The sequence below is a fragment of the Sus scrofa genome, chromosome 1 (assembly GCF_054392235.1).
Source record: "Sus scrofa isolate SSC_HxYL_T2T_F1_AM1 chromosome 1, Sscrofa_HxYL_maternal_Yorkshire_Landrace_v2.0, whole genome shotgun sequence".
NCBI classification, from domain to species: domain Eukaryota; kingdom Metazoa; phylum Chordata; class Mammalia; order Artiodactyla; family Suidae; genus Sus; species Sus scrofa.
The window spans coordinates 140211073-140234568 of record NC_139383.1 but is presented as its reverse complement, the minus strand read 5'-3'; the positions used below and the strand labels follow the sequence as shown (position 1 = coordinate 140234568).

The window sequence follows — 23496 nt, the reverse complement described above, 5'->3', positions numbered from 1 at the left end:
TGCTATAGTTTGTTACTATGAAAAACCCATCATCCTTCCTTGGCTATGACACTTTGGTGACAATATTAGAGATTGATTTGTCTGGCAGAATCTTGGCTATTTACAGCAATATACCCATACCATGGTATTTAGGCAAATCTCAGCTTGAACCTGATTCTGAAAGAGATATCACACAAGAGATTTATAAGCCAAACACCCTCAGCCCCCTCCAGTGCATTCCACTTTCTCCCAGTCCATGACAAGACAGGGACACAGGTGAGTGGTATTGGGAAAGAAAAAAAATTGGAGAGTTTTTTTTCTTCTGTGCTGGCGTCATTTTAGCCTTTGAGAACACACCTGGGCAATGGCAGCTCTCTGGCACCCATGCCGTGCAGCAAGATCCCACTTGCTTGGGGACAGGAAAAACAGACTTTCCTCAACCTTTCTGCCCTCACCCTTGTTCACAGGGATGACAACAACTCGAGCTGTGGAGGTATTTATGCTTAAGAGAAGAAAATTGTAACTCGGTTCACTGGAAAGACAAGAAATAAAAGAAAGCCACTATGTGCTATGTAAATGGCTGGCTGTCCCAAGCCGCCCTGTGCTGAAGAGCACTGGAAGGACCTTGATAAACTTAGCATTATCATCAGGCCTCTGTGTGATTATTCATGTTATACATCAACATAGGAAAAAGGCCAGCATTTTACCAAATTCACAAACATCAAACAAGAGCTTTAGGATTGATAAAATCGCTGAGTTGGGCAGACTGATTTTGTGAGATTTGAATTCATGACCATCAACTTCAGCTGCAGCCTCAGTCCCACCTAGCAGCTAGCTTCCATCCTAGTTTCTACTTTCCATTCTTTCCAGCAATCGTTTCATACTTTGTCTACCTTCCTCAAACACCCAGAAACCCTTCACCTCCTTGCACCCCTACCTTAAGTAGACAAAAAAAAAAAAAAAAGTCTTCTTCAGAAATAAACCTGGAGGCATCAGAAAGAAATTTCCCTACCTTCAAGACATCAAGTCCCCAGTTTACCTACCCAGCTCTTGACTTCTTCTCTCCCCCTCCCTTCTATTACAAAGAGGGAAGCAGTGGAGTTCCCATTTTGGCGCAGTGGAAAATAAATCTGACTAGTATCCACGAGGATGCAGGTTTGATCCCTGGCCTTGCTCAGTAGGTCTGGGATAGGGCATTGCTGTTGAGCTGTGGTGTAGGTCGAAGATGCGGCTTGGATCTGGCATTGCTGTGGCTGTGGTGTAGGCCAGTGGCTACAGTTCCATTTTGACCCCTAGCTTGGGAACCTCCATATGCCCCGAGTGAGGCCCTAAAAAGACAAAAGACCAAAAAAAAAAAAAAAAAGACTACTTGAGAATGCTTGGGGAAGTCCTTGAGACAGCAAAGCAAAACATTATTATAACTGTATTACATATGTTCACATAGCTAAATAGAGATGGGAAATATATATACATATATATATATATATTTTTTTTTTCCTTTCTTTCTTTTTTGGCCACACTTGTGGCACATAGAAGTTCCCAGGCCAGGGGTTGAATCCAGGCCACAGCTACAGCTGCACTGGATCCTTTAACCCACTACACAAGGCCAGTGCCTTGAACCTGCACCTCTGCAGTGAGCAGAGATGCTGTAGTTGGATTCTTAACCCACTACACTACAGTGGGAACGCTGAAGAGGGTACATTTTGAAAATATATATTTTGTAGGGGTACAAGAACAAAAGGGTTTGAAGATGCTACTCTAAGTACCATCTGCCTTGCCCCTTTCTCTGTGACTTTGCTCCTTTGATCATGCCATCTTCCTCCTGAAGCATCCTTTTCTTCCTCTCAGCTGCTCATTCCCATTAGCACATGTATCCACTGTTATCTACATCTTCGAGAAAACCCTTTCTTGGAGTTCCCATCGTGGCTCAACAGAAACGAATCCAACTAGGAACCATGAGGTTTCGGGTTCTATCCTTGGCCTCAGTGGGTTAAGGATCCGGCATTGCCGTGAGCTGTGGTGTAGGCTGGCAGCTGTAGCTCCAACTGGACCCATAGCCTGGGAACCTCCATATGCCGTGGGTTCGGCCCTAAAAAGCAAAAAAAAAAAAAAAAAAAAAAAGAAAGAAAGAAAAGAAAAGAAAACCTTTTCTTGACCCCCACAATGCACCTCCAGTTACTGCCCAATTGCTCTACTACATCCACAAACTCTCTTCTGCACTTGCCGTCGCTGCTTCTTCATCTCTCCTGCACTTTTCAGCCTGTTCCAATGTGGCTTCCACTCCAACCTCTCCACCAAAATTCTTCTTCCTTTACTCACCAATGACTTTTGGGTGTATGAGAGAAAACTTATGCATGAGTTTATTCATTACAGGATTTTGTATACACCAATGACATCTTTGTTGCCAAATTAAATTCTTTAAATTCTCATCTTGCTTGCCCTTGCAGTTATTTTCAATAGTTTACCACTCCCTTCAGCAGTTTACCACTTCCTCCTCCTTAGCTTCTAGGAACTACCCTTTCTGTGTTCTTCTCACCTCTTCAGCACCTCTTTATCAGATTTCTTGGCTGGCACCTTCTTATCACTGCAGTTTCTAAGTACTGCCATTCCTGTCCTTGGTCCTAAGGCTCTCTGTACTTCTGCCCTTGGTGATTTCATCCAATATTATAGTTTTAAATACATACAAATACTCATAATTCACAATAGTATATCTCCAACCCAGACTCTCCTCTGGGCTCAAAGCCTGTATTTCCAGCTGCCCGCTTGACAGCTCCACTGGAATGTCTCAAAGGCATTTCAGATTTACCATGTTCAAAGCTGAATTTTCAGCCCCCACCCCCCCAAACACAAAATAATGACTCTATCCACACAATTATTCAAGCCTGGGAGTCATCCTTAAACTATCCCTCTTCCTTACCCCTCCTTCCCCCATATCCAGTCTAATACTGAGTCCTGAGATTCTGCTTCCAAAAGCTGTCTTAAGTGCGTCTGCCTCTCTCCATCTCCACCACCACTATCATCTCAGGCAAACCACCATCATCTCTCACTTGATTAATTACAGTAGCCTCCCAACTCTCTCTAATTTCACTCTTGCTCTCCTTCAGTCCATTCTCCATGGAGTAGTAGTCACAGTGAACTTTTTAAAATATAAATTGAATGGCACCCTCCTGCTCTAATACTTCAAAGACTTCTAATTACTCTTAAGGAAAAAAATCTCTTTATATTTGAACTACAACCTGGTTATCTTTGGTCTACAAAGATAGACCATTTGACTGTCATTTGACTGCTTATCTCTCCAGCTTTGACGGTGACATTCTTCTCCCATCTTTTTTCGTCCCTCTAGGAAAAGCCCATTCCTACCTTGAGATTTCACATTTCTCTCCTCTTCCCCCATTGTTCACCTGATTAACTCCTCCTCATCCTTTGTTAGTCAAACATCACCTCTGATGTCTTCCTTGAACTACAATTTAAACTAGGTTTTGAGAGTTCCCATAGTGGCTCAGCAGGAACAAACCTGACTAGTAACCATGAAGACAAGGGTTTAGTCCCTGGCCTCACTCAGTGGGTTGGGGATCTGGCATTGCCATGAGCTGTGGTATAAGTTGCAGAAACAGTTCAACATTGCTGTGGCTGTGGCATAGGCGGGCAGCTGTAGCTGCAATTTAACTCCTAGACTGGGAACTTCCATATGCAGTGGGTGCGGCCCTAAAAAGCAATAAACAAACAAACAAACTAGGTTTTCTTGGAGTTCCCTGGTAGTGCAATGGGTTAAAGATCCAGAGTTGTTACTGCTCATTGTTCTGGGGTACATTCCATCCTGGTCCGCATGCTGCACGTGCTGCCAATATAAATAAATTAAAATAAACTAGGTTTCCTTGCTTTTCCCTCTTCCCTCATAGTTTTACTACAGTTGGTAAATATAAACTTTTTTTTACAGCTGAATTGAGACACATTGACTAGTTTATGCAATTATTTGCTGTTTCCTAGAGGGCAGAGTCCAGGAGGTTAGACTTTTTTTTTTTTTTTTTTTTTTTTGTCTTTTTAGGGCCGCACCTGTGGTTAGGGGTCGAATGGGAGGTGCAGCTGCCCGCCACAGCCACGTGGGATCCGGGCCACGTCTGCCACCTACACTGCAGCTCAGGGCAACTCCAGATCTTTACCCACTAAGCCGGGCCAGGGATGGAACCCGCATCGTCATGAATACTAGTTGGCTTCTTAACTCTACCATTCTCCACCCCGTAAGGTGTAGTTTTCGGCCCACCCACCTCTATGCTCCTGGCAATTGAGCATCATGCAACACCCCTGACAATCACAGACCAAATAAAGAAAAGGATTGTGACATGAACTCTAAAGGTGACTGCGTTTGCGTCCCAAGGCCAGAATATGACGCTGGTAGGTTCATAGCTCCATTCAAGTCGGCGAAGTGCACCACTCCCCTCCCCCGCCCAGACCTGGGGGCTCTCACACCCATCGCCAGGAAGCTCAAGCTCGCCCCTCCACTCTGGACCTTCCGTACAGCATGGCAGCCCCCAAAGGCGTCACCCATAGTAGTGGCTTCCGTACAACATGGCTGCCTACAGGGAGCGCACCGCACCCCCTCCCGCCAGGCCACCGGAAGTTTCCATTTGAAACCGAGGCGGCGGACTCTGTCGGCGCTACGGCAGTTGCTGCCCGGCATCTTTTGAACTCGAGTGACGAGGCCTGCGGGCAGGAGCAGCAGGCGCCTAGGTTCGGCTCTCCTGGGTCTGGAGACTGGCTGGGTGTAGGAGGCCCATGGGATGGACTGGGAATTGAAGAATTTTCTCTATTCCACGTCGTGCTCTCCTGGGGCCCTCCGTCAGCTTGGGTTCCCTGGGCCAGCCCTGGGTAACATTCAGCTTGTGCCTTCCAGGCCCCAGTCGTGCTGCCTCGTTACGATGACCAGCGTGGTTAAGACAGTGTACACCCTGCAGCCCACTTCTGTGCTGAGCAGCTGTCTGGCCGCAGGTGGGTGCCTATGCCGTCCCCACCCCCGCCCCCAGGGCGCTGCCTGGGGTGGTCAGGCCAGGGAGTACGAGGAATCAAATTGGCAGCTGAGAATGGAGGGTGTCGGCAGGGAAGGGCATTCTGTCGGCTCTGAGAGCCCACTAACTCCCTTAGAACCGGACTGTCTAGACTTATGGGAGTTAGGGAAAGAGCCAGATGGTGGGACTTTGTAGATTCGCCCTATATCCGGATTCCCCCAAGCTGAGCATTCACCAATTAGATTTAAGTTGATGATTATTTTATAGTGTTATCCCATTAAGCTAGGAATCCCTTTTTAAACATTTGCCAGTTTTATTTCCAGACTTGGGGTATCTGGAGGTACTGGGTTTGTTGTGACTGAGGGGAAAAGAGAGTCATTTGAAAGACAGGATACTTATTAGGGAGAAGCAGTCGGTTCACATGGTATCTGGTTCACATTTGTAACTGTACAGTGTGTCTCACATAGAACATAATAAACATTTTTTTGGGTGAAGTGAGAGAGAAGGGACAGGCCTAGCTAGTATTTGGGAACCTTGGAAGAAGAGACATGGTTAAAAGCAATGTTTGATTGCTTTGCCATCAGGCTTTGTGTTCTTTGGTTTGTGGTTGCAAGTCATCGCCTAGAGCCTGCAGGTGTGGAGCTGCCTAATCTAGAGATTGTAGCCCAGAACAGGCTTCAAACATCAGCACCTTTGGTGGGAGATTTTGAAGCAGCTGGTTAAGATCCCTTCCCAGTGACTCCACGCAGTTGATTGATGAGCACTAGCAGGATTGACCTGTGAAGTAATAGGCTTTTCTCCAAAAGCCTAAAGTGCTGTGGGAGTTCCTGTCATGGCGCAGTGGAAACAAATCAGACTAGGAACCATGAGGTTGCAGGTTCAATCCCAGGCCTCAATCAATGAATGAATTAAGGATCTGCCGTTGCCATGAGCTGTGGTATAGGTGGCAGATATGCCCCCAAGCCTGCGTTTCTGTGGCTATGGCACAGGCCGGCAGCTGTAGCTCGGATTAGACCGCTAGCCTGGCAACTTCCATATTCTGCGGGTGCAGCCTTAAAAAAGAAAAAAAAAAAAAGGCCAAAGTGTTCTCTTTGCACCTGGTGTCAGCAGGGCTTAGGTGTTGCTGGGGGAAACTGGATCTGCTTTTATGCTGCCTTTCCCTTAAGGGAACAGTGTCTCCCATTCAGTGGGGCATGACTGGCTCTCCCCAGCCAAATTGGAAGTTTTCATCTCTTTGATTTCTCTCCTTGTCCCAGCTTTGTGATCCTGTGTAGCCTCAATAGTTTAGCATTTTTAGGCTGCCTCCCAGGTTTTTTAATTTTGATTTTAGGCATGAGTTGGCTGGTTTTTAGCTTTTGAATCGGTAATATATGCACATGTAAAAACAAAAAAAAATTCCGAAATTAGGAAATGATAGCAAAAAACAAGTCTTCCCTTGACATAGCCAATTAGTTCCTTCTTTAGCGTCTCTCTTTTTTTTTTTTTTCCCCATTTAGGGCCACACCCTGGGCATATGGAAGTTCCCGGGCTAGGGTTCAAATTGGAGCTGTAGCTGCCAGCCTGTGCTGCAGCTTGTGGCAACACCGGATTCTTAACCCACTGAGCGCGGCCAGGGATTGAACCTGCATTCTCATGGGTACTACTTGGGTTCATAACCCTCTGAGCCACAACGGGAACTCCTCCTTCTTTTATTTTTTGAATTTATTTTTTATTTTTATTTTTTGGCTGTGCCTGAGGCATGTGTAAGTTCCTGGGTGGGGATTGAACCCTCATCACAGCAGCGACTCAAGCTGCTACAGTGGCAGTGCTGGATCCTTAACCTGCTGTGCCACAAGGGAACTCTGCAATAGAATTCCTTTTTTTTTTTTTTTTTTGTCTTTTTGCCATTTCTGGGGCTGCTCCCTCAGTATATGGAGGTTCCCAGGCTAGGAGTCGAATCAAATCAGCGCTGTAGCCGCCAGCCTACTCCAGAGCCACGGCAACGCAGGATCAAAGCCTCATCTGCGACCTACACCACGGTTCACAGCAATGCCGAATCCTTAACCCACTGAGCAAGGTCATGGATCGAACCCTCAAGCTCATGGTTCCTTGTCGCATTTGTTAACCACTGAGCCACGACGGGAACTCCAAGCAATAGATTTCTTACTGTGTATAATGAATTAATACTTGAGAGAGGAGAAGATAAATTCATTCACCCAAGTCTGCCTCTTACTTCAGACAGACTTCAGAAAGAACCCTTTTAATATTTGTTTTGGGGGAAAGAGTACAGAAAATAGGGTGTAAGTGCCCACTGAATGTACTGATAAGCGGAATAATTTGTTAGCCTGAGAAATGATATTTATTCCAAATTGTTATGCAACTGGAGTCATCAAAATAATTCTCTGTTCAACGCAAATATAAAGTTTCCTAATTTTTCTGATCCAGTGCTTCATATTATTTCTTCAACCTGATTTAATTGTTATGGCTCTTAATTTAGGTCAAGCTTAAAGGAGACAGTTTACAATGAACAAAGCGAAAGCATAAACTAGAAGAACCTCTGTGCATGTGCTGGGGGGGTGTGCCTAACTCTGGAACAAGTTACTTGAATTTGTTATGGAATGTAAATGGTAGAAAACATGTGTGGTGGAGCACTGGAGCCCCTAAGGGCTTGGGGGGAAATGCTCGTTTATGGGGAAGAAGAGTGTCATGTCAGGGCCATTTGTCTGGTTATCTGGCAGTAGCCTAGCAAGGTCAGAACAGAATGCTAAACAGGGAACGTCTAAACTTAATGATGGATAAACAAATTTAAAGGGCTGGAGTTCCTGCTGTGGTGCAACTGGATGGGCAGCATCTCTAGAGGGCTGGGACACAGTTTCTATCCAGGCCCAGGATGGTTGGTTAAGGACCTGGCCTTGCCACAGCTATAGCATAAATCACAACTGAGGCTCAGATCTGATCCCTGACCCTGGAGGCTCCCTATGCCCCAGGGTGGCCAGAGAAGAAAGGGGAAAAGAAAAAAAAAAAAAAAAGCTGGTGGTAAAAGTAGTCAGCATTGAAGAGGGGAAGAAAAATAGAGAAGTAGGTTTAGAGAGTCTGCGAAGAGTTCCCTGGTGGCTTGGTGAGTTAAGGATCTGGCATCGTCATTGCTATGACTTGGGTCACTACTGTGGCACAAGTTCAATTCCTGTCCCAGGAACTTCTGCCTGCCACAGGCACAGCCAATAATAAATAATAGAGATGGTCTATGAATCAACCCATGAAACTGTGATGTGTTCTATTTATTCAATAGGCGGGTTTTGAACCTCTCTCTCTCTCTCTTTTTTTTTTTTTTTCTTTTTATGGTGCATCTGTGATTATGGAAGTTCCCATGCCGGGGGTCAAATCAGAGCTGCAGCTGCTGGCCTATACCACAGCTCATGGCAACGCCAGAACCTTAACCCACTGAGTGAGGCCAGGGATCAAACCCATATCCTCAGAGACAATGTCAGGTCCTTAATCTGCTGAGCCACAATAGGAACTCCTGAACCTCTCTAAATATGCCAGGTACTCTCCTAGATGCTGGGGCCACAAAGGCATCCCTTAGAGTACTAGTTAGACAGCCAGTCTGGTCAAAAAATCTAAGCAACAGCTGAAACTCAAAGCAGCTTGAGGGTAACCTTAGGAGAGTGGGCAGAGTGCTTAGGAGCAGAACAAGATGGTCCCCTCGTCTGCTGTTTGATGAAGGGTACACTGTGTCTTGCCTTGCTGACTGCAACACTGCCTCTCATGCTGTCTGCTTGTGTGAATCTCCACTTTCACATCTGTACTTGCTGGCCATTCAGTCTGATGTATCATCAAGCTTTTGGCTACCTTCAAACACACTGCATTGTCACATTTTAAAGAATTTTGGGGAGTTCCCATTGTGGCTCAGAGGTAACAAACCCAACTAGTATCCAAGAGGATGTGGGTTCTATCCCTGGCCTTGCTAAGTGGGTTAAGGATCTGGCATTGCTGTGAGCCATGGTATAGGCCAGCAGCTGAAGCTCTAATTTGACTCCTAGCCTGGGAACTTCCATATACTTCAGGTGTAGACCTAAAAAGAAAAAAAAATTTTTTTTTTGGTTTCTATCCCATTATTCTGGAAGTCTTATTCTTCTGAATTTATGGAGTTGCAGCTGTTAGGTCATGATGCCTGAGGTTTCACCTTCTTGTTTTCCTTTGTAGATGCACAAACTCGAGCCACTTCTAAGAGCCTTTTACCTGTCAAGTGCAAAGAAGTTGATGTTTCCAAACCTCGTTCAGGAGGTTCAGAGAATGATGGTACAAAAATCATCAAACCAAGAAGAGAGAATGGGTGAGAGTCAGAGCACTGGTATCCCATTGGCATCTTACTAGAAATTGCTCAGTACCAAGAGTAAGGAAAAAGAGCTTCTGAGAGCGCAGGGTGCCTGAAGGGCTGGCCTGCAATCAGTGGCCCAGAGCAGTGTAGTGTTGCTGAACTGTTGGTCACAACCCTCTGTGGGTTGATAAGTTTGGAAGAGGCGCAGCCAGGGTTAGGGTAAGAAGTATCCTTTCCTCAGCCCTTGCTCTGATATATAAGCAGCGGGACCGGGGCAGACACCAGCCCTGAGTGGTGGGCAGGGGGAGGGGGCTAGTTGTTAGCCTCGGTTGATGGTCTGAGCCCGGTGTAACCAGCATATGTGTCCCTCCACTGGGTGTGCTCAGCTCCCCGGAGTGAGGTTGACACGAGGTAGTTGTACCATTTTGAGCAGCGTCAGGTCTGTCAGCCTATTGAGCTGGTCAGGAAGGAAGCCTATTTCCTCATCATTACCTTTTGCCAATAGTCTGGGCCAAAACAAAAGTACATGGACTCTTAGGCTTTTCGGGCTTCTACTGTCTACATTGTATGGAATCTCTGGTTCTTGCTCTAGAAAACCAAACTCTTTGTTCTGCCTTGGTTACAACATACACAACAATAGCCTATGATTCTCTGATTGATTTCTTGGTCGTGGTTCTGGTTTCACTGAGGCATAGTTGACATACAATGTTGTATTAATTTCAGGTATACAACATAATGATTTGATACTTGTATATATTGCAAAATGATCACCACAGTAAGCCTATCTAACATCCCAATTTCTTTGCTTTTGCTTCTCTAGGCAGGTGAAAGCTTTAGACACTGCCACTAGGAGGAACATCAGAAAGGGGTAAGCATCAGGGTCAGTGAAACTTGACCACCATTACAGGGCAGTGGATCTCAATCCTGGTTGTACGTCAGAGTCACTCATGGACTTTTTTTTTTTTTTTTTTTTTTTCCCCGCTTTTTAGGGCCATACCCGTGACATAGGGAAGTTCCCAGGCTAGGGGTCAAATCAGAGCTACAGCTGCCAGCCTGAGTCACAGCCACAGCAACACCAGATTCGAGCCAAGTCTGTGACCTACACCATAGCTCATGGCAGCGCCGGATTCCCGGATCCACGTGAGGAGTGAGGCCAAGGATTGAACGCACATCCTCATGGATACTAGTCGGATTCGTTTCCACTGCACCATAATAGTAACTCCATGGACTTGTTTTAACATGTTAGAGTCTGGTGCCACCCCAGAGATCTGAATGGAATTTTCAGGGGTGAGGCACAGCTGGGTTTGAGAACCACTGTCAGGGCCAGAATCCATGATGCCACCGTCTAGAGTACTAGACAAGAGCTTTTTGGGCTCCACGCCAGGACCACTGCTCAAACCCAGTTCTGGCCTGTCAGCAGGAGCATGAAGCCCTCAGGAGAGGAGAGGCCATGTGTCGTTAGTGTTCTCTAAATTTCAAAATGAGTGCTGGCGGTGGCGGTGGTGGTGAAATGCTAGAGAAGGATCCATCTCTCTCTGTTAGAGGCTGGCTTGGATGTTTTGTAGTCCTGAAGACAGAAATACTAGAAGCTGAAAAGTTTGTAGAAATAGGTTTTTAATTCCACATCTGTTAGCCAGGTATGTCTTAAAAGTTCTTAAGACGGGAGTTCCCGTTGTGGCTCAGTGGTAACGAACCTGACTAGTATCCATGAGGACTCAGGTTTGATCCCTGACCTCACTCAGTGGGTTGAGGATCCAGCATTGCCTTGGTTCCAGCATTGCACAGTTTGAGCTGTGGTGTATGTCACAGACACGGCTTGGATCCTGCGTTGTTGTGGCTGTGGTGTAGGCCAGCAGCTGTAGCTTCTATTTGACCCCTAGCCTGGGAATTTTCACATGCCATGGGTGAAAAAAAAAAAAAAAGGAGTTCCCTTCGTGACGCAGTGGTTAACGAATCCAACTAGGAACCATGAGGTTGTGGGTTCGATCCCTGGCCTTGCTCAGTGGGTTAAGGATCTGGCGTTGCTGTGAGCTGTGGTGTAGGTTGCAGACGTGGCTCGGATCCCTTGTTGCAGTGGCTCTGGCGTAGACCGGTGGCTACAGCTCTGAATAGACTCCTAGCCTGGGAACCTCCATATGCCGTGGGAAGCAGCCCTAGAAAAGGCAAAAAGACAAAAAAAAAAAAAAAGGTTCTGAAGACAACATTCTAACAAGAAGGACTCTGAGAAGGATTAATATTGATGATGGTAATGGCTATTATTTATTAAGTGTTTATTAGATGGTAGTAGCTTTGCTAAGAATTGTATGTGTATTCTCTCTTGTTCTTCACAATAATAATGAGATCTGGGTATTAATTCTAGAAATGAGGAAACAACCTCAGAGAGATTATTCAGCTCCCTGCTGTTCATATACCACCATGTGGTGATGCCAAGATTCGAACCAATCAGTTTGTATGACTCCATAGCCCACACTCTTAACCCTTCTGCCTATGGAGTACAGTTATCATTACAGCTACAAGCCATTGAGTGAACGGAAATCAGAGGAAGAGCTCAAGGATAAGAACCAGCTCCTAGAGGCTGTCAACAAGCAGTTGCACCAGAAGTTGACTGAAACTCAGGTAAGAAGCCCACCAGGCTTCTGCCATCAGCCGCCCTTGGTGATGCATGTGGAATCCCAAGGTATGGCCCCTCAAGTGGGGGCAGGCTGGCCATACCTGGGTGCCTGAAGGCAGGAAGTGAAGGCTCCAGGTTTGCACTGTCGCTGCCCCTGAAGAATGGGACAGGTCTGATCTGCCTGCATGGCACCCCCACAGGGAGAGCTGAAGGACCTGACTCAAAAAGTGGAGCTGCTGGAGAAGTTTCAGGACAACTGTTTGGCAATTTTGGAGAGCAAGGGCCTCAACACAGGTAAGTGTCAGCGCAACAACTGCCTTCAAAGAAATCCTCCGCGTGCCTCCTCTTGGGTGATTCTGGACTATATGTCAAGGGTCTGGCCTGGTGTCAGCTGACCCAGTCAGTACAGGGGTTGCCTAGCAAAGCCCTAAAGATTTGGGGGCACTCCCCTTTATTCCCTTACGATATTGCTTTGCCTGACCAATGTAATTTCAGGTGATTGTGGACAGAAGATTATCTTTTTTTAAAAAATTTTTTATTATTTATTTATTTATTGTCTTTTTGCCTTTTCTTGAGCCGCTCCCGCATATGGAGGTTCCCAGGCTAGGGGTCTAATAGGAGCTGTAGCTGCCAGCCTGTGCCAGAGCCACAGCAACACAGGATCCGAGCCGCGTCTGCAACCTACACCACAGCTCACAGCAACTCTGGATCCTTAACCCACTGAGCAAGGCCAGGGATCGAACCCACAACCTCATGGTTCCCAGTGGGATTTGTTAACCACTGAGCCACGATGGAACTCCTATTTATTTTTTTGCTTTTTAGGGCCGCACTCGCGGCATATGGAGGTTCCTAGGCTAAGGGTCAAATCAGAGCTATAGGTTTTGGCGTATGCCACAGCCACAGTGATGTGGGATCCAAGCCATGTCTGTGACCTACACCACAGCTCATGACAATGCCGGATCCTTAACCCACTGGGCAAGGCCATGGATCAAACCTCCATCTTCATGGATACTAGTCAGATTCATTTCTGCTGCACCACAATGGGAACTCCAAGATTATCTCTTTCTTATCTGAACACTCTGCCATTCGTTTGGTCCTGACAGGTATGCTGTTGCAAATAGCTCAGAAATATTTTCTTTCAGGGGATATACCCTACAGGTAACCTTCCCAGGTGCAGGGGGGAAGAGAGAGAAAGGATACTGTTTCAAGGGTTCCTAAAGCTGGGTAATGAGTGATATCACGGTGGTTAAAATGTGATTCCTGTTCTGACCCTGTCGCTAGAGAGCAGAGCCTGTAGCAGAAAGGAGAGTGGAAGAAGGAATTACCCAAAGACTGCAGGTGGGCCTCAACCTGGGTTGAGGAGCCTGGGAACACCCACGGAAGGGGCCCAGTCTTCACTGGATTAAGGAGTGCTGTCTTCAAATTAACCTGTACATTTTAGGATATATTCTTTAATCATGTTTTTGTATGATTACTAGGTGTATACACTACTTTTTACCAAAAATAATACATTTTTTTAAGGCCTGAAAAGCCTTTAAAAATTGTGAATCGTAAACAAAACCAGAACATCCACCCTTTTAGACAAATTTTCCACTGAGCTGAGGAGAAGATAAATTTTTGGCTATATCCAAACCTAGAGAGGAAGGGGAGATAAAATCCAGCTCTGGGAATTCCTACTGTGGCTCAGTGGGTTAAAGACCTAACATTGTCTCTGTAAAGATTCAGGTTCAATCCCTGCCATCACTCAGTGGGTTAATGATCTGGTGTTGCCATAAGCTGTGGTGTAGGTCACGGAAGCAGCTTGGATTCAGTCTGCTGTGGCTGTGGTATAGGCCTGCAGCTGCAGCTCCAATTTGACCCCTAGCCTGGGAGCTTCCATATGCCACAGAAAAAAAGGAAGACAAAAACATCCAGCTCTGGAGGGCAGCTGTGGGTGTCTCTGCCAAAATAAAAACTCAGAGGAGAGTCCAGGACCAGATGCTTAGAGAAGTTTCCCTCATGAATACGCCTGTGGAGGAGGTTTTGTTTTCTTTTGTTTAAGTCGCAGTTCCCTAAGTGAGGCTGACTTTGTTGTATCTACTGGTTTTAGGCAGTGAGACCCTGGCGTCACAGCAAGACTCTACCATGGATCACATGGACTCTATGGTGAGGACACGGGTGTGAGTGGGTGAGGGCCCAGCGGCAGCTGGGCCCTGAACCTCTCTGCAGATCTCTACCATATGTGTGGTAGAGCCCAAGAAGCAGCCTCTGGTTATCCAGATTGTGGAGGAGGGTGGTGTATATTTTATTTGGAATGTATGAAAGCAGAAAGGTGCTTACAAATATGAGTGAATCTAAGTTGAAAATGTACTGCTTTAAAACCCATAATGGGGTGGACCAGGATAGACAACTTTCTGGTTTCTCTATTCTATGCTTTGCCAAATTTTTCTCCTTGTTCCTCTGCTGAGAAGTGTCTTACAAAGGTCCAGCCTGAATTAAATGTGTCTTTTCTTTGGTTCCACCCCTGAAATATGAATGTGATTGTTTGCTCAAAGTCTTTTGGGAAAAGAAAAAAAAATGAGAAAAAGAGAGTTCTGGGAGTTTCCCTTGTGGCTCAGCAGGTAACGAATCCGACTAGTATCCATGAGGATATGGGTTCAATCCCTGGCCTCACTCAGTAGGTTAAGGATCTGGCATTGCTGTGGCTATGGCGTAGGCTGGCAGCTGCAGCTCCAATTCTACCCCTAGACTGGCAACTTCCATATGTCGTGGGTGTGGCCCTAAAAAGACAAAAAAAAAAAAAAAAAAAAAAAGTCTTTGGAGCTTCTGTGATCTCTTCGCCAGGAAGATCAGTTGTCGTCTTAGAATCCAAAGTTTGGAATCCTTCCTCAGCTCTCTCAGGCTATTTAGTCACCCTTTTGGTGGCTATCACGATTTGTTCCTGTTGCTGAATCCTGGCACAGAGCACATGAAGGTGGGGTCCTCTGTCTGTCCTGTGGACTGATGTCCTCCAGGGCACCCATGAGAGTCTGGCATGTTTGTGGACACTCAATAAGTGACTGAACAGAGGGGATGTTAGCAACCATCTGGAGTCAGCTCCTGTGAAGAGATCAGTTTATGTGAAGAAAGTTTTTACATTTCAATAAAGATTTATTACTGCATTGTTCTTTCCTCTTAGTTGCTGTTAGAAACTCTGCAAGATGAGCTGAAGCTTTTTAATGAAACCGCCACAAAGCAGATGGAGGAGTTGCAGGTGAGAGGCAGATATCACCCCAAGGCAGAATTAACATTGCCTACCACAATAGGTGGATCTGTGGAGGACTCTTTCTTGTTTATCTACTTATTCTTTATTTTTTGTCCATGCCTGCTGCATATGCAAGTTCCTGAGCCAGGGATTGAACCCGTGCCACAGCAGTGACCTAAGCTGCTGCAGTGACAGCGTTGGATACTTAATTTGCTGTGCCACAAGGGAACTCTTCTACTCATTTTTAATAAAATTTTTAAAGGGCTTTTTTTTTTTTTTTTTTTTTTTGTCTTTTATCTTTTTAGGGCTGCACCTGCAGCATATGGAGATTCCCAGGCTAAGGATCTAATCACAGCTGTAGCCACCGGCCTATGCCACAGCAATGCCAGATCTGAGCTGTGTCTGCAACCTACACCACAGCTTACGGCAATGCCAGATCCCTGACCCACTGAGCAAGGCCGGGAATCGAACCTACATTCTCATGGATACTAGTCGGATTCATTTCCACTGCACCACCATGGGAACTCCCTTAAACTTTTTATTAATAATTTTAGATTGCAGGAAAGTTGCAAAGATAATACAGAGAATTCAAGTCCCTTAATATTAATATCTTACATTATTATGGTATAGTCTTGTTGAGACTAAGAAACCAATATTGAGGCATTACTATTAACTAAATTCCAAAACTTTATTTTCCCATTTCTTTTTCAACTAGTTTTCTTTTTCTGTTCTCAAGACTCTTAGAAATGTTCACTTCCGCAGATTGTGAGGCCACATGCAACACACTAGGTTGCTCCAGATTGAAAGTTGACACCGGTGTGAAATCCATGCAGTGGACACTCGGTATCTCAAGGAAACCTGTAATAGGAAACCCAGATCCTTGGGTCTGGACTGCTCTGGATTGCTTAGATGAACCATAGGGTACGACACTGAATCCTAGAGGATATCATTGCCCCAATTTAGACAACAGATTGTATAGTAGGGAGGGACAGTTCCTAAAACCAGCACAGATAAATCCATGCTAAAAAGACAGTGTATTCCCAGTCTTCCTCAGTGGGATAGAAGCATAACATTTTGGGTATGGTATTGTCTTTCCTGTGAGTCAAAGTTTTATAGAAGATTTTTTTTGTCCTGTCAATGTCTTTCCACATAGGCCTTAAAGATAAAGTTGAAGATGAAGGAAGAAGAGAGGGCCCAGTTCCTAGAACAACAAACTTTATTCAACAGTCAAATAAATGATTTTACTACAGCCCTTGAGGAAATGGAGCAGCTCTTAGAAATGTGATGAAAAAGCAAGTGGCCATGTGGCTCCCTCTTGGGGACAGACTCTCAGAGGAAGCCACTTAGGACATCTGCTTCTTGGCCGTGATCTTCTAGGACTCACCATCCCCAGAGTGAAAACAGTTTCTGCAATAGGATCAAGAACAGTCTATGCTGAAATAGCGGTTCCCCACTTCCAGACTGGCCAGCTCTCCTGAGCCTCACAGTACATAATTGAGGCCTACAAGACAGGGGGCCTGGAAGCTTGGATCAACCTCCTAGGCAACAAAGTAGCACACATTAGAATCAGGAGACTAAACCAGCCACAGCCAGAGGATCCAAAAGGTCACATTCAGATGTGCAGGAAGAGACAGTGGAGCACAGGTGCCCCACGGGAGACTTCACCAAGGAGCCGTGCGCTCCCCTCCTAACTTGGAATACATTCTGTCCCATCCCGGTTGGGCTCCATAACCTCCCTGTAAATTCACACTCACTGTAAGTTACTTAAAATGGCTTAATAAATGGGGTGAATGTATAGAGAGCAGTAACGCCTATGAAACAATACACCTGGGAGCTTCTGATCTAAATCACTTCTGTTACTTTTTTTATTAAGTGCTATTAAAATAAATATTTTTGTAACTTCAACAATGAAAAATGAAAATAGCCAGTGTAACTTAAATACCTCCACTGAATCCTATTGAACTAATCTAGCTAACATGTTCAAGACTCCAATGTAACCCAGAGTATTTTTTTTCTACTCATTAGGTGCTCTGTGGTTAGCGCCCCTGTCTTCCAAGAGCATTAGCTAGTCTTCCGCGGATATTCAGTATTTGTAGCAGCGGGTGCCAGACTTTGTCCAGGTTTGTATCACTAGCTGTATTCCTAAGTATGATTATTATATCTCTGATGTTTGCTTTTTGCACAACCAATCTGGCACCTGGCCCCATGAATCCCTAGTCAACCAAAGTCCTTGGCAGGCCTCCCCACTAGTTTCCCAAAGACCTTGCTCTATTTCATTTTGTAATAAAGTTAGTCAGATTTTGGCTTCAGGCATCAGCTTTTTTTGCACCTCTACCAATTTCTTCACCAGCAGCCCCTACTCTTAAGGATTATTGAGGCTGCCCAGAGCCACCCAATGAAGTCAAGTAATGTACCGCCCTAACTTGTAGAGCTAAAATTCTCTGCCTTCATACACAGACACTCACACAGCTGGCTATGTCCCACATATTTTGAGAAGGAAATCCAGTAAAATAATTCTCACCAGTGAGAAGGACTGAATATTTTCTTCTACCCATTTTCAGGATGAGTCTAGTTTAAAAGATTGCTTGCCCAGGTGAATTCATAATTGACATTCCTGGTCCCCCATCTCCCCAAAGTTTTATTTCATTCTTGGAAAGTAAACTTGAGCTGAGTTGGGGAATCTCAGCTGTGAGATATCCACTTCCTTGTCCTGCCTCCCTAGTTAATGTTTAAGAATGGAACTGTCTCACCTCCTCCATTACTCACCTTTCCTAGTAGAGACCTGTTTGCTCAAGTTCTGGCCCCTTGCCTCACGGCTCTGCTTGACACCACCAGCCAGCGTTTGTGCACTCTCGCCTTTTCTCTTGTTCTCTCTGACCTCTGCTGCTCCATCTGCCTTTTGTACCTGTGGAGGTGTTTTGGGAACTTATTCTGATCTGGAGCCTGAATAATTTCATGTATTACACGAACTCAGTGTGACCTGTAGCCTTCACTTTGCTAGATGCTGTAGGAAGCTTTAATGTACCATGACACTCTTCACCTCAGAGATGCTTACAGCCTATTTGGTGAAATGTTGAAATATACTATCTAGGTTAAATAATAAAGCAGTAGTTTATTAAACAGTGGATAGTGTTATCTAGTGGTGTACTGTAGTAGTTAACTCTGAGCTACTTTGCTTGAGGAAGGCTTGATGGAGAAGGTAGACTGGATTGAAGGAAGAGTAATATTTGGAGAGGCTAGCTAAGAGGGATGAGGACCTTCCAGGGAGAGCAGTGCACCGTGGCTACGAAAGCTTCAGGCCCTTTCCCCATGCCTTGCCCCATGCATCTCTTCCATCTGACTGTTCCTGAGTTATCTCCTTTTATAATGAACCAGATCTAGCAAATAAAATATTTCTCTGAGTCTGGGAGCCACTCTAGCAAATCAAACCCAAGGAGGGGATCCTTGGAACTTCCAAGGAAAAAATAAAATTATGAGAGACTGAGAAAAGAGTTGAGGGGCTATCCAGATGAGCCTTGAGGAACTGATAATTTGTTCAGAGGGTTCAAGATGAAAAGGGATTAGGTCTGCCATTTAACCAACCCCCCTTTATTCTTGCTTTTTAGGGCCGCCCCTGCAGCATATGGAGGTTCCCAGGCTAGGGGTCGAATCGAAGCTGCAGTGGCCGGCCTACACCACAGCCACAGCAACGTGGGATCTGAGCCAAGTCTGTGACCCACACCACAGTTCACAGAAATGTTGGATCCCCCACCCTCTGAGCAAGGCCAGGGATCGAACCCACCTTCTCATGGATACTAGTTGGATTCGTTTTCCACTGTGCCACAATGGGAACTCCTTTTTTTACTTTTGTCTTTTCAGGGCCACTCCCAAGGCATATGGAGGTTCCCAGGCTAGGGATCCCATCGGAGCTGTAGCTGCAGGCCTACACCACAGCCACAGCAATGCCAGATCCTTAACCCACTGAGTGAGGCCCGGGATCAAACCCACAGCCTTATGGTTCCTAGTCGGATTCGCTTCCGCTGCACCACGACAGGAACTGCTAAGTAGCTAGATTTAAATAAGAAGTACTTACATCCTAACAACTTAGGAATTTGTAAAAAAAAATACGCATAAATCTAAAGAAAATATTTGTGTATTTAAATAACTGCAATTATTTGCTAATAGGATATTGGGCACTGTATAACTTCTCAAACCTTGGAATCAAATTGGACACTGTTTGACAGTCACAGGAACACAGTGTGGCATGTCATGTGTCCCTGTGGTTCCTCCCACAGTTTAAAGTATCCTGTGGCCTCCCTGTGAGCTTCCTGGCCAGGGGTGCCTTGGCTCAGTCTGGGAACCATGAATCTAGGCAATAAGAAATCACTGACACTTTTTAAGCAGACAGTCACCATAAGGAATGTTTTAGAAAAATAATCTAGAGAGTTCCTCTTGTTACTCAGTGGAAACAATCCGACTAGTATCCATGAGGATGCCGGTTTGATCCCTGACCTTGCTCAGTGGGTGGGGGATCCAGCCAAGCCAGGAGCTGTGGTGTAGGTCGCAGAAGCGGCTTGCAGTTGGCGTTGCTGTGGCTTTGGTGTAGGCCGGCAGCTACAGATCTGGTTCAGCCTCTAGCCTGGGAACCTCCATATGCCACAGGTGCAGCCGAGACCAGCTCAGCAGGTTGAGGCTGAAGAATGGGTGCTGTGAAACTTAAGGGAAAAAGTTAACATAAAACAAAACACAGAGACATTTATCTTAATTAAAGGTGGGAACCGGGGGATTCAAGGCCTCAGGGACCAAGAGCCCAGCCTCAATAAACCACACTGCTTTTATTGTGCTCTTGAAGATTACGTCAAGTGAGGAGGGAGTCGCAGGTGCAGGGTGTAGGGTTTTTTTTAATTATTTTAAAAGTCACATAGCTGGTTGCTGACTAAGCTTTCATTCCTTTAGGCATTCAACAATCATTAGCATTGAGGAAGCTCGGTGTCAGCTATCTGGGCATAGCATTCTAGAGAATGCACCTTGGTTCTCTTTGCTAATGCATATTCTGCTAATGACTGCTCATAAACCCCTTGGGGCCATGAGGCTCATCTTCCTCTTATTCTTTAGAGAACATATCATGCTTGTGCAAACACGTGCCTATCTGCCCAGGTCCAGCGCGCCTAGACCAACGCATCATGTCCTCATTCAGCTGACCCTATGAATAACTTATGCCTTTAGGTCTTTGTTCTTAAGTCATTTACCAGCACTGCCACTTTTTCAAGCAGGAAGATGGGGTAAAGTAAAGCAGAGAAGATGGAGTTTTCAACATAGAAAATGGAAGCAAAGAGGCTAAGTAAATATTGTAAAAACTTGTAACAGGCAAATTCAGAGGGGCAGAAAGAATAAAGGTCACAAGGGACTGGAGGACAGAGGGAAGAGTTTTGTTTGGCATGATGAAGCTTGTTGAAATAGTAGGGATGGTTGCGCAACATTGTGGATATACTTGATGCCACAGAACTGTACACTTAAATATGATTAAGGTGGCAAATCTAAAGTGTACAGGTCTTGGAGTTCCCGTCATGGCACAGTGATTAATGAATCCGACTAGGAACCATGAGGTTGCGGGTTTGATCCCTGGCCTTGCTCAGTGGGCTAAGGATCCAGTGTTGCTGTGAGCTGTGGTGTAGGTTGCATACACGGCTTGGATCCCGAGTTGCTGTGGCTCTGGAGTAGGCCAGCCGTTATAGCTCTGATTTGACCCCTAGCCTGGGAACCTCCATATGCCTCGGGTTCAGCCCTAGAAAAGGCAAAACGACAAAAAAAATAAAAATAAAAAATAAAGTGTACAGGTCAATAAATTAATGCTCCCTCCAGAGATGAGCACTGTTTGTTTTTTGGTTTGTTTATTTAGGGCCACCCTTGTGGCATATGGAATTTCTAGGGTAGGGGTTAAATGGGAGCTGCAGCTGCTGGCCTATGCCACAGCCACAGCAAGGTGGAATCTGAGCTAAATCTGTGGCCTACACCATGGCTTGCAGCAGTGTCAAATCCTTAACTCACTGAGTGAGGCTAGGGATCACACCCACATTCTCATGGATACTGGTCTGATTCTTAACCCGATGAGCTACAACAGGAACTCCAAATGAGGACTGTTCTGACAGGAAATCACCACCTATTAGGACTGTCTTTTCTTGAACTTCATGTAAATTGATTTGTCTATTTCATCCCTGTAGAATGGAATGGTTTGAATTGCTCAAAATATCCTCTTATCTGCTTTTGAGTCTGTGGGGCCTGAAGGCTGCTCTCTCCTTCATTCCTTTTTTTTTTTTTTCGTCTTTTTGTCTTTTTAGCGCCGCACCTTTGGCATATGGAGGCTCCCAGGCTAGAGAGTCAAATCAGAGCTACCGCTGCCCACCTATGCCACAGCCACAGCAGCGCAGGATCCAAGCCACATCTGCGACCTACACCACAGCTCACGGCAACACCAGATCAAGGTCAGAGATCAAACCCGAAACCTCATGGTTCCCAGTTGGATTCATTTCTGCTGTGCCAGGACAGGAACTCCCCATGTATCGATTTATATCTGGAATCTAATAGATGGCACAAATGAACCTTTCCACAGAGAAGAAACTCATGGATTTGGGGAACAGACTTGTAGTAGCCAAAGGGGAGAGGGAGGGAGTGGGATGGACTGGGAATCTGGGGTTAATAGATGCACACTATTTGGAGTTCCCATCGTGGCTCAATGGTTGACGAATCTGACTAGGAACCATGAGGTTTCAGGTTCGATCCCTGTCCTTGCTCAGTGGTTAACGGATCCGCTGTTGCCCTGAGGTGTGGTGCAGGTCGCAGACGAGGCTTGGATCCCACGTTGCTGTGGCTCTGGTGTAGGCCGGCGGCTACAGCTCCGATTCGACCCCTAGCCTGGGACCCTCCATATGCACGGGAGCGGCCCAAGAAATGGGGAAAAGGGGAAAAAAAAAGGAAAAAGAAAACTATGCATTTGGAATGGATAAGCAATGAGATCCTCCTGTATAGCACTGGGAACTATATGTAGTTAATTTTGACAGAGCATGATGGAGGATAATGTGAGAAAAAGAACATATATATGTGTGTGTGACTGGGTCACTTTGCTGTACGGTAGAAAATTGACAGGGAGTCCCATTGTGGTACAGCAGAGACGAATCCGATTGAATCATGAGGTTTCGGTTTGATCTCTGACCTTGTTCAGTGGGTTAAGGATCTGGTATCACCATGAGCCATGGTGTAGGTCACAGACGTGGCTCCGATCCTGCACGTTGCTGTGGCATAGGCCAGCAGCAATTGGACCCCCAGCCTGGGAACCTCCATATGCCTAAAAAGCAAAAAAAAAAAAAAAAAAAAAAAAGACAGAAAACTGTAAACCGACTATAATGAGAAAAAAATCATTAAAAAAATGAAACAATAGTACAGTGATAAAGCAGAGTCCCAGTTCCTCCTCAAGGAATATATATATGTAACTATCTTTGAGGGGTTGTTTGTTTGGAAGTTCTCTGGCTAGGGGTTGAATTGGAGCTGTAGCTGCACCACAGCCACAGCAACGCCAGATCTGAGCCACATCTATGACCTACTCTGCAGCTCATGGCAATGCCGGATCCCTAACCCACCGAGGGAGGCCAGGGATGGAGCCTCATGGATACCAGCCGGGTTCATCACCTGCTGAGCCACAACAGGAACTCCTATCTTTGAGTTCTTTTGCAGGAACTAAGGCCTCTACCCAAGTGGAGGATGGTAACCTCAATCTGAATACCAGATTCCTGGAACATCATCACCCTGTTACCTCACCACCAACTAGTCACAAGAAAGTCTGCACACAGTTAGTGGTAAGGAAGAGTCTGACCCCCTCACAAAAGACTGATTGTGATTATCTCCCCTACTTTATCCCTTTAAAACCTTTCGTGGTCCCTCAGAATCTTCAGAATTGGTTCTTCAACACAAGTCCACCTTCTTACCAGGTTTCTGGTCATCTAAATAAAGCAACTTTTCCTTTCCAACCAACACCTGTCTCCAGCGGGGAGGAGCCCAACCTGAGCTCAGTTTCCTTCTCTTCTTAAAAGTGTGTCCTGACTGCCCTTCTTATGTACAGTAAATAATTTGGAACATAGCAATTCCTTAACAACCACTTTCCCATAAAACTCAAGTCAAAATCAACAAACCTTGTTACATAATAAAGCAAATTTTACTGAGTCATAACCAGAATGCACCCTAGAGCAAGCGCTCTTCTCCCAGATTTGCTTTAACAATGTATAGACCACTCTGGGGCATTGGCGGATTTTTCCATTTGCTGTTCTAGCATTTGCTTTCTCACAGCCTTCTGCAGTTAGGACTGCTATTTTCCACGCAGGGGGGAACACTATAGCCGCCCCTCAAAAAAAAG

General features: G+C 45.6%; 1 protein-coding gene across 12 annotated transcripts in view; it reads left to right on the top strand.

Moving 5' to 3' along the window:
• Nucleotides 1–23309, top strand: part of KNSTRN (kinetochore localized astrin (SPAG5) binding protein) — a 27591-nt gene extending 4282 nt beyond the window's left edge. The window contains exons 1-11 of one of the 12 annotated variants that reach the window (XM_084974577.1): nucleotides 4385–4707; nucleotides 4871–4965; nucleotides 9165–9294; nucleotides 10100–10147; nucleotides 11790–11895; nucleotides 12091–12184; nucleotides 13980–14035; nucleotides 15048–15122; nucleotides 16267–16868; nucleotides 17139–17233; nucleotides 22821–23309. In XM_084974577.1, the coding sequence (XP_084830703.1) occupies nucleotides 4499–4707; nucleotides 4871–4965; nucleotides 9165–9294; nucleotides 10100–10147; nucleotides 11790–11895; nucleotides 12091–12184; nucleotides 13980–14035; nucleotides 15048–15122; nucleotides 16267–16398 (945 nt within the window). In that variant the 5' untranslated portion in view covers nucleotides 4385–4498 and the 3' untranslated portion in view covers nucleotides 16399–16868; nucleotides 17139–17233; nucleotides 22821–23309. Of the gene's footprint in view, nucleotides 1–4024; nucleotides 4708–4870; nucleotides 4966–9164; nucleotides 9295–10099; nucleotides 10148–10268; nucleotides 11896–12090; nucleotides 12185–13979; nucleotides 14036–15047; nucleotides 15123–16266; nucleotides 18239–22820 lie in introns of those variants that run through there. The other 11 variants (XM_084974592.1, XM_084974585.1, XM_084974579.1 and 8 more) reach the window with 11 other exon arrangements.
• Nucleotides 23310–23496: the final 187 nt, after the last annotated feature.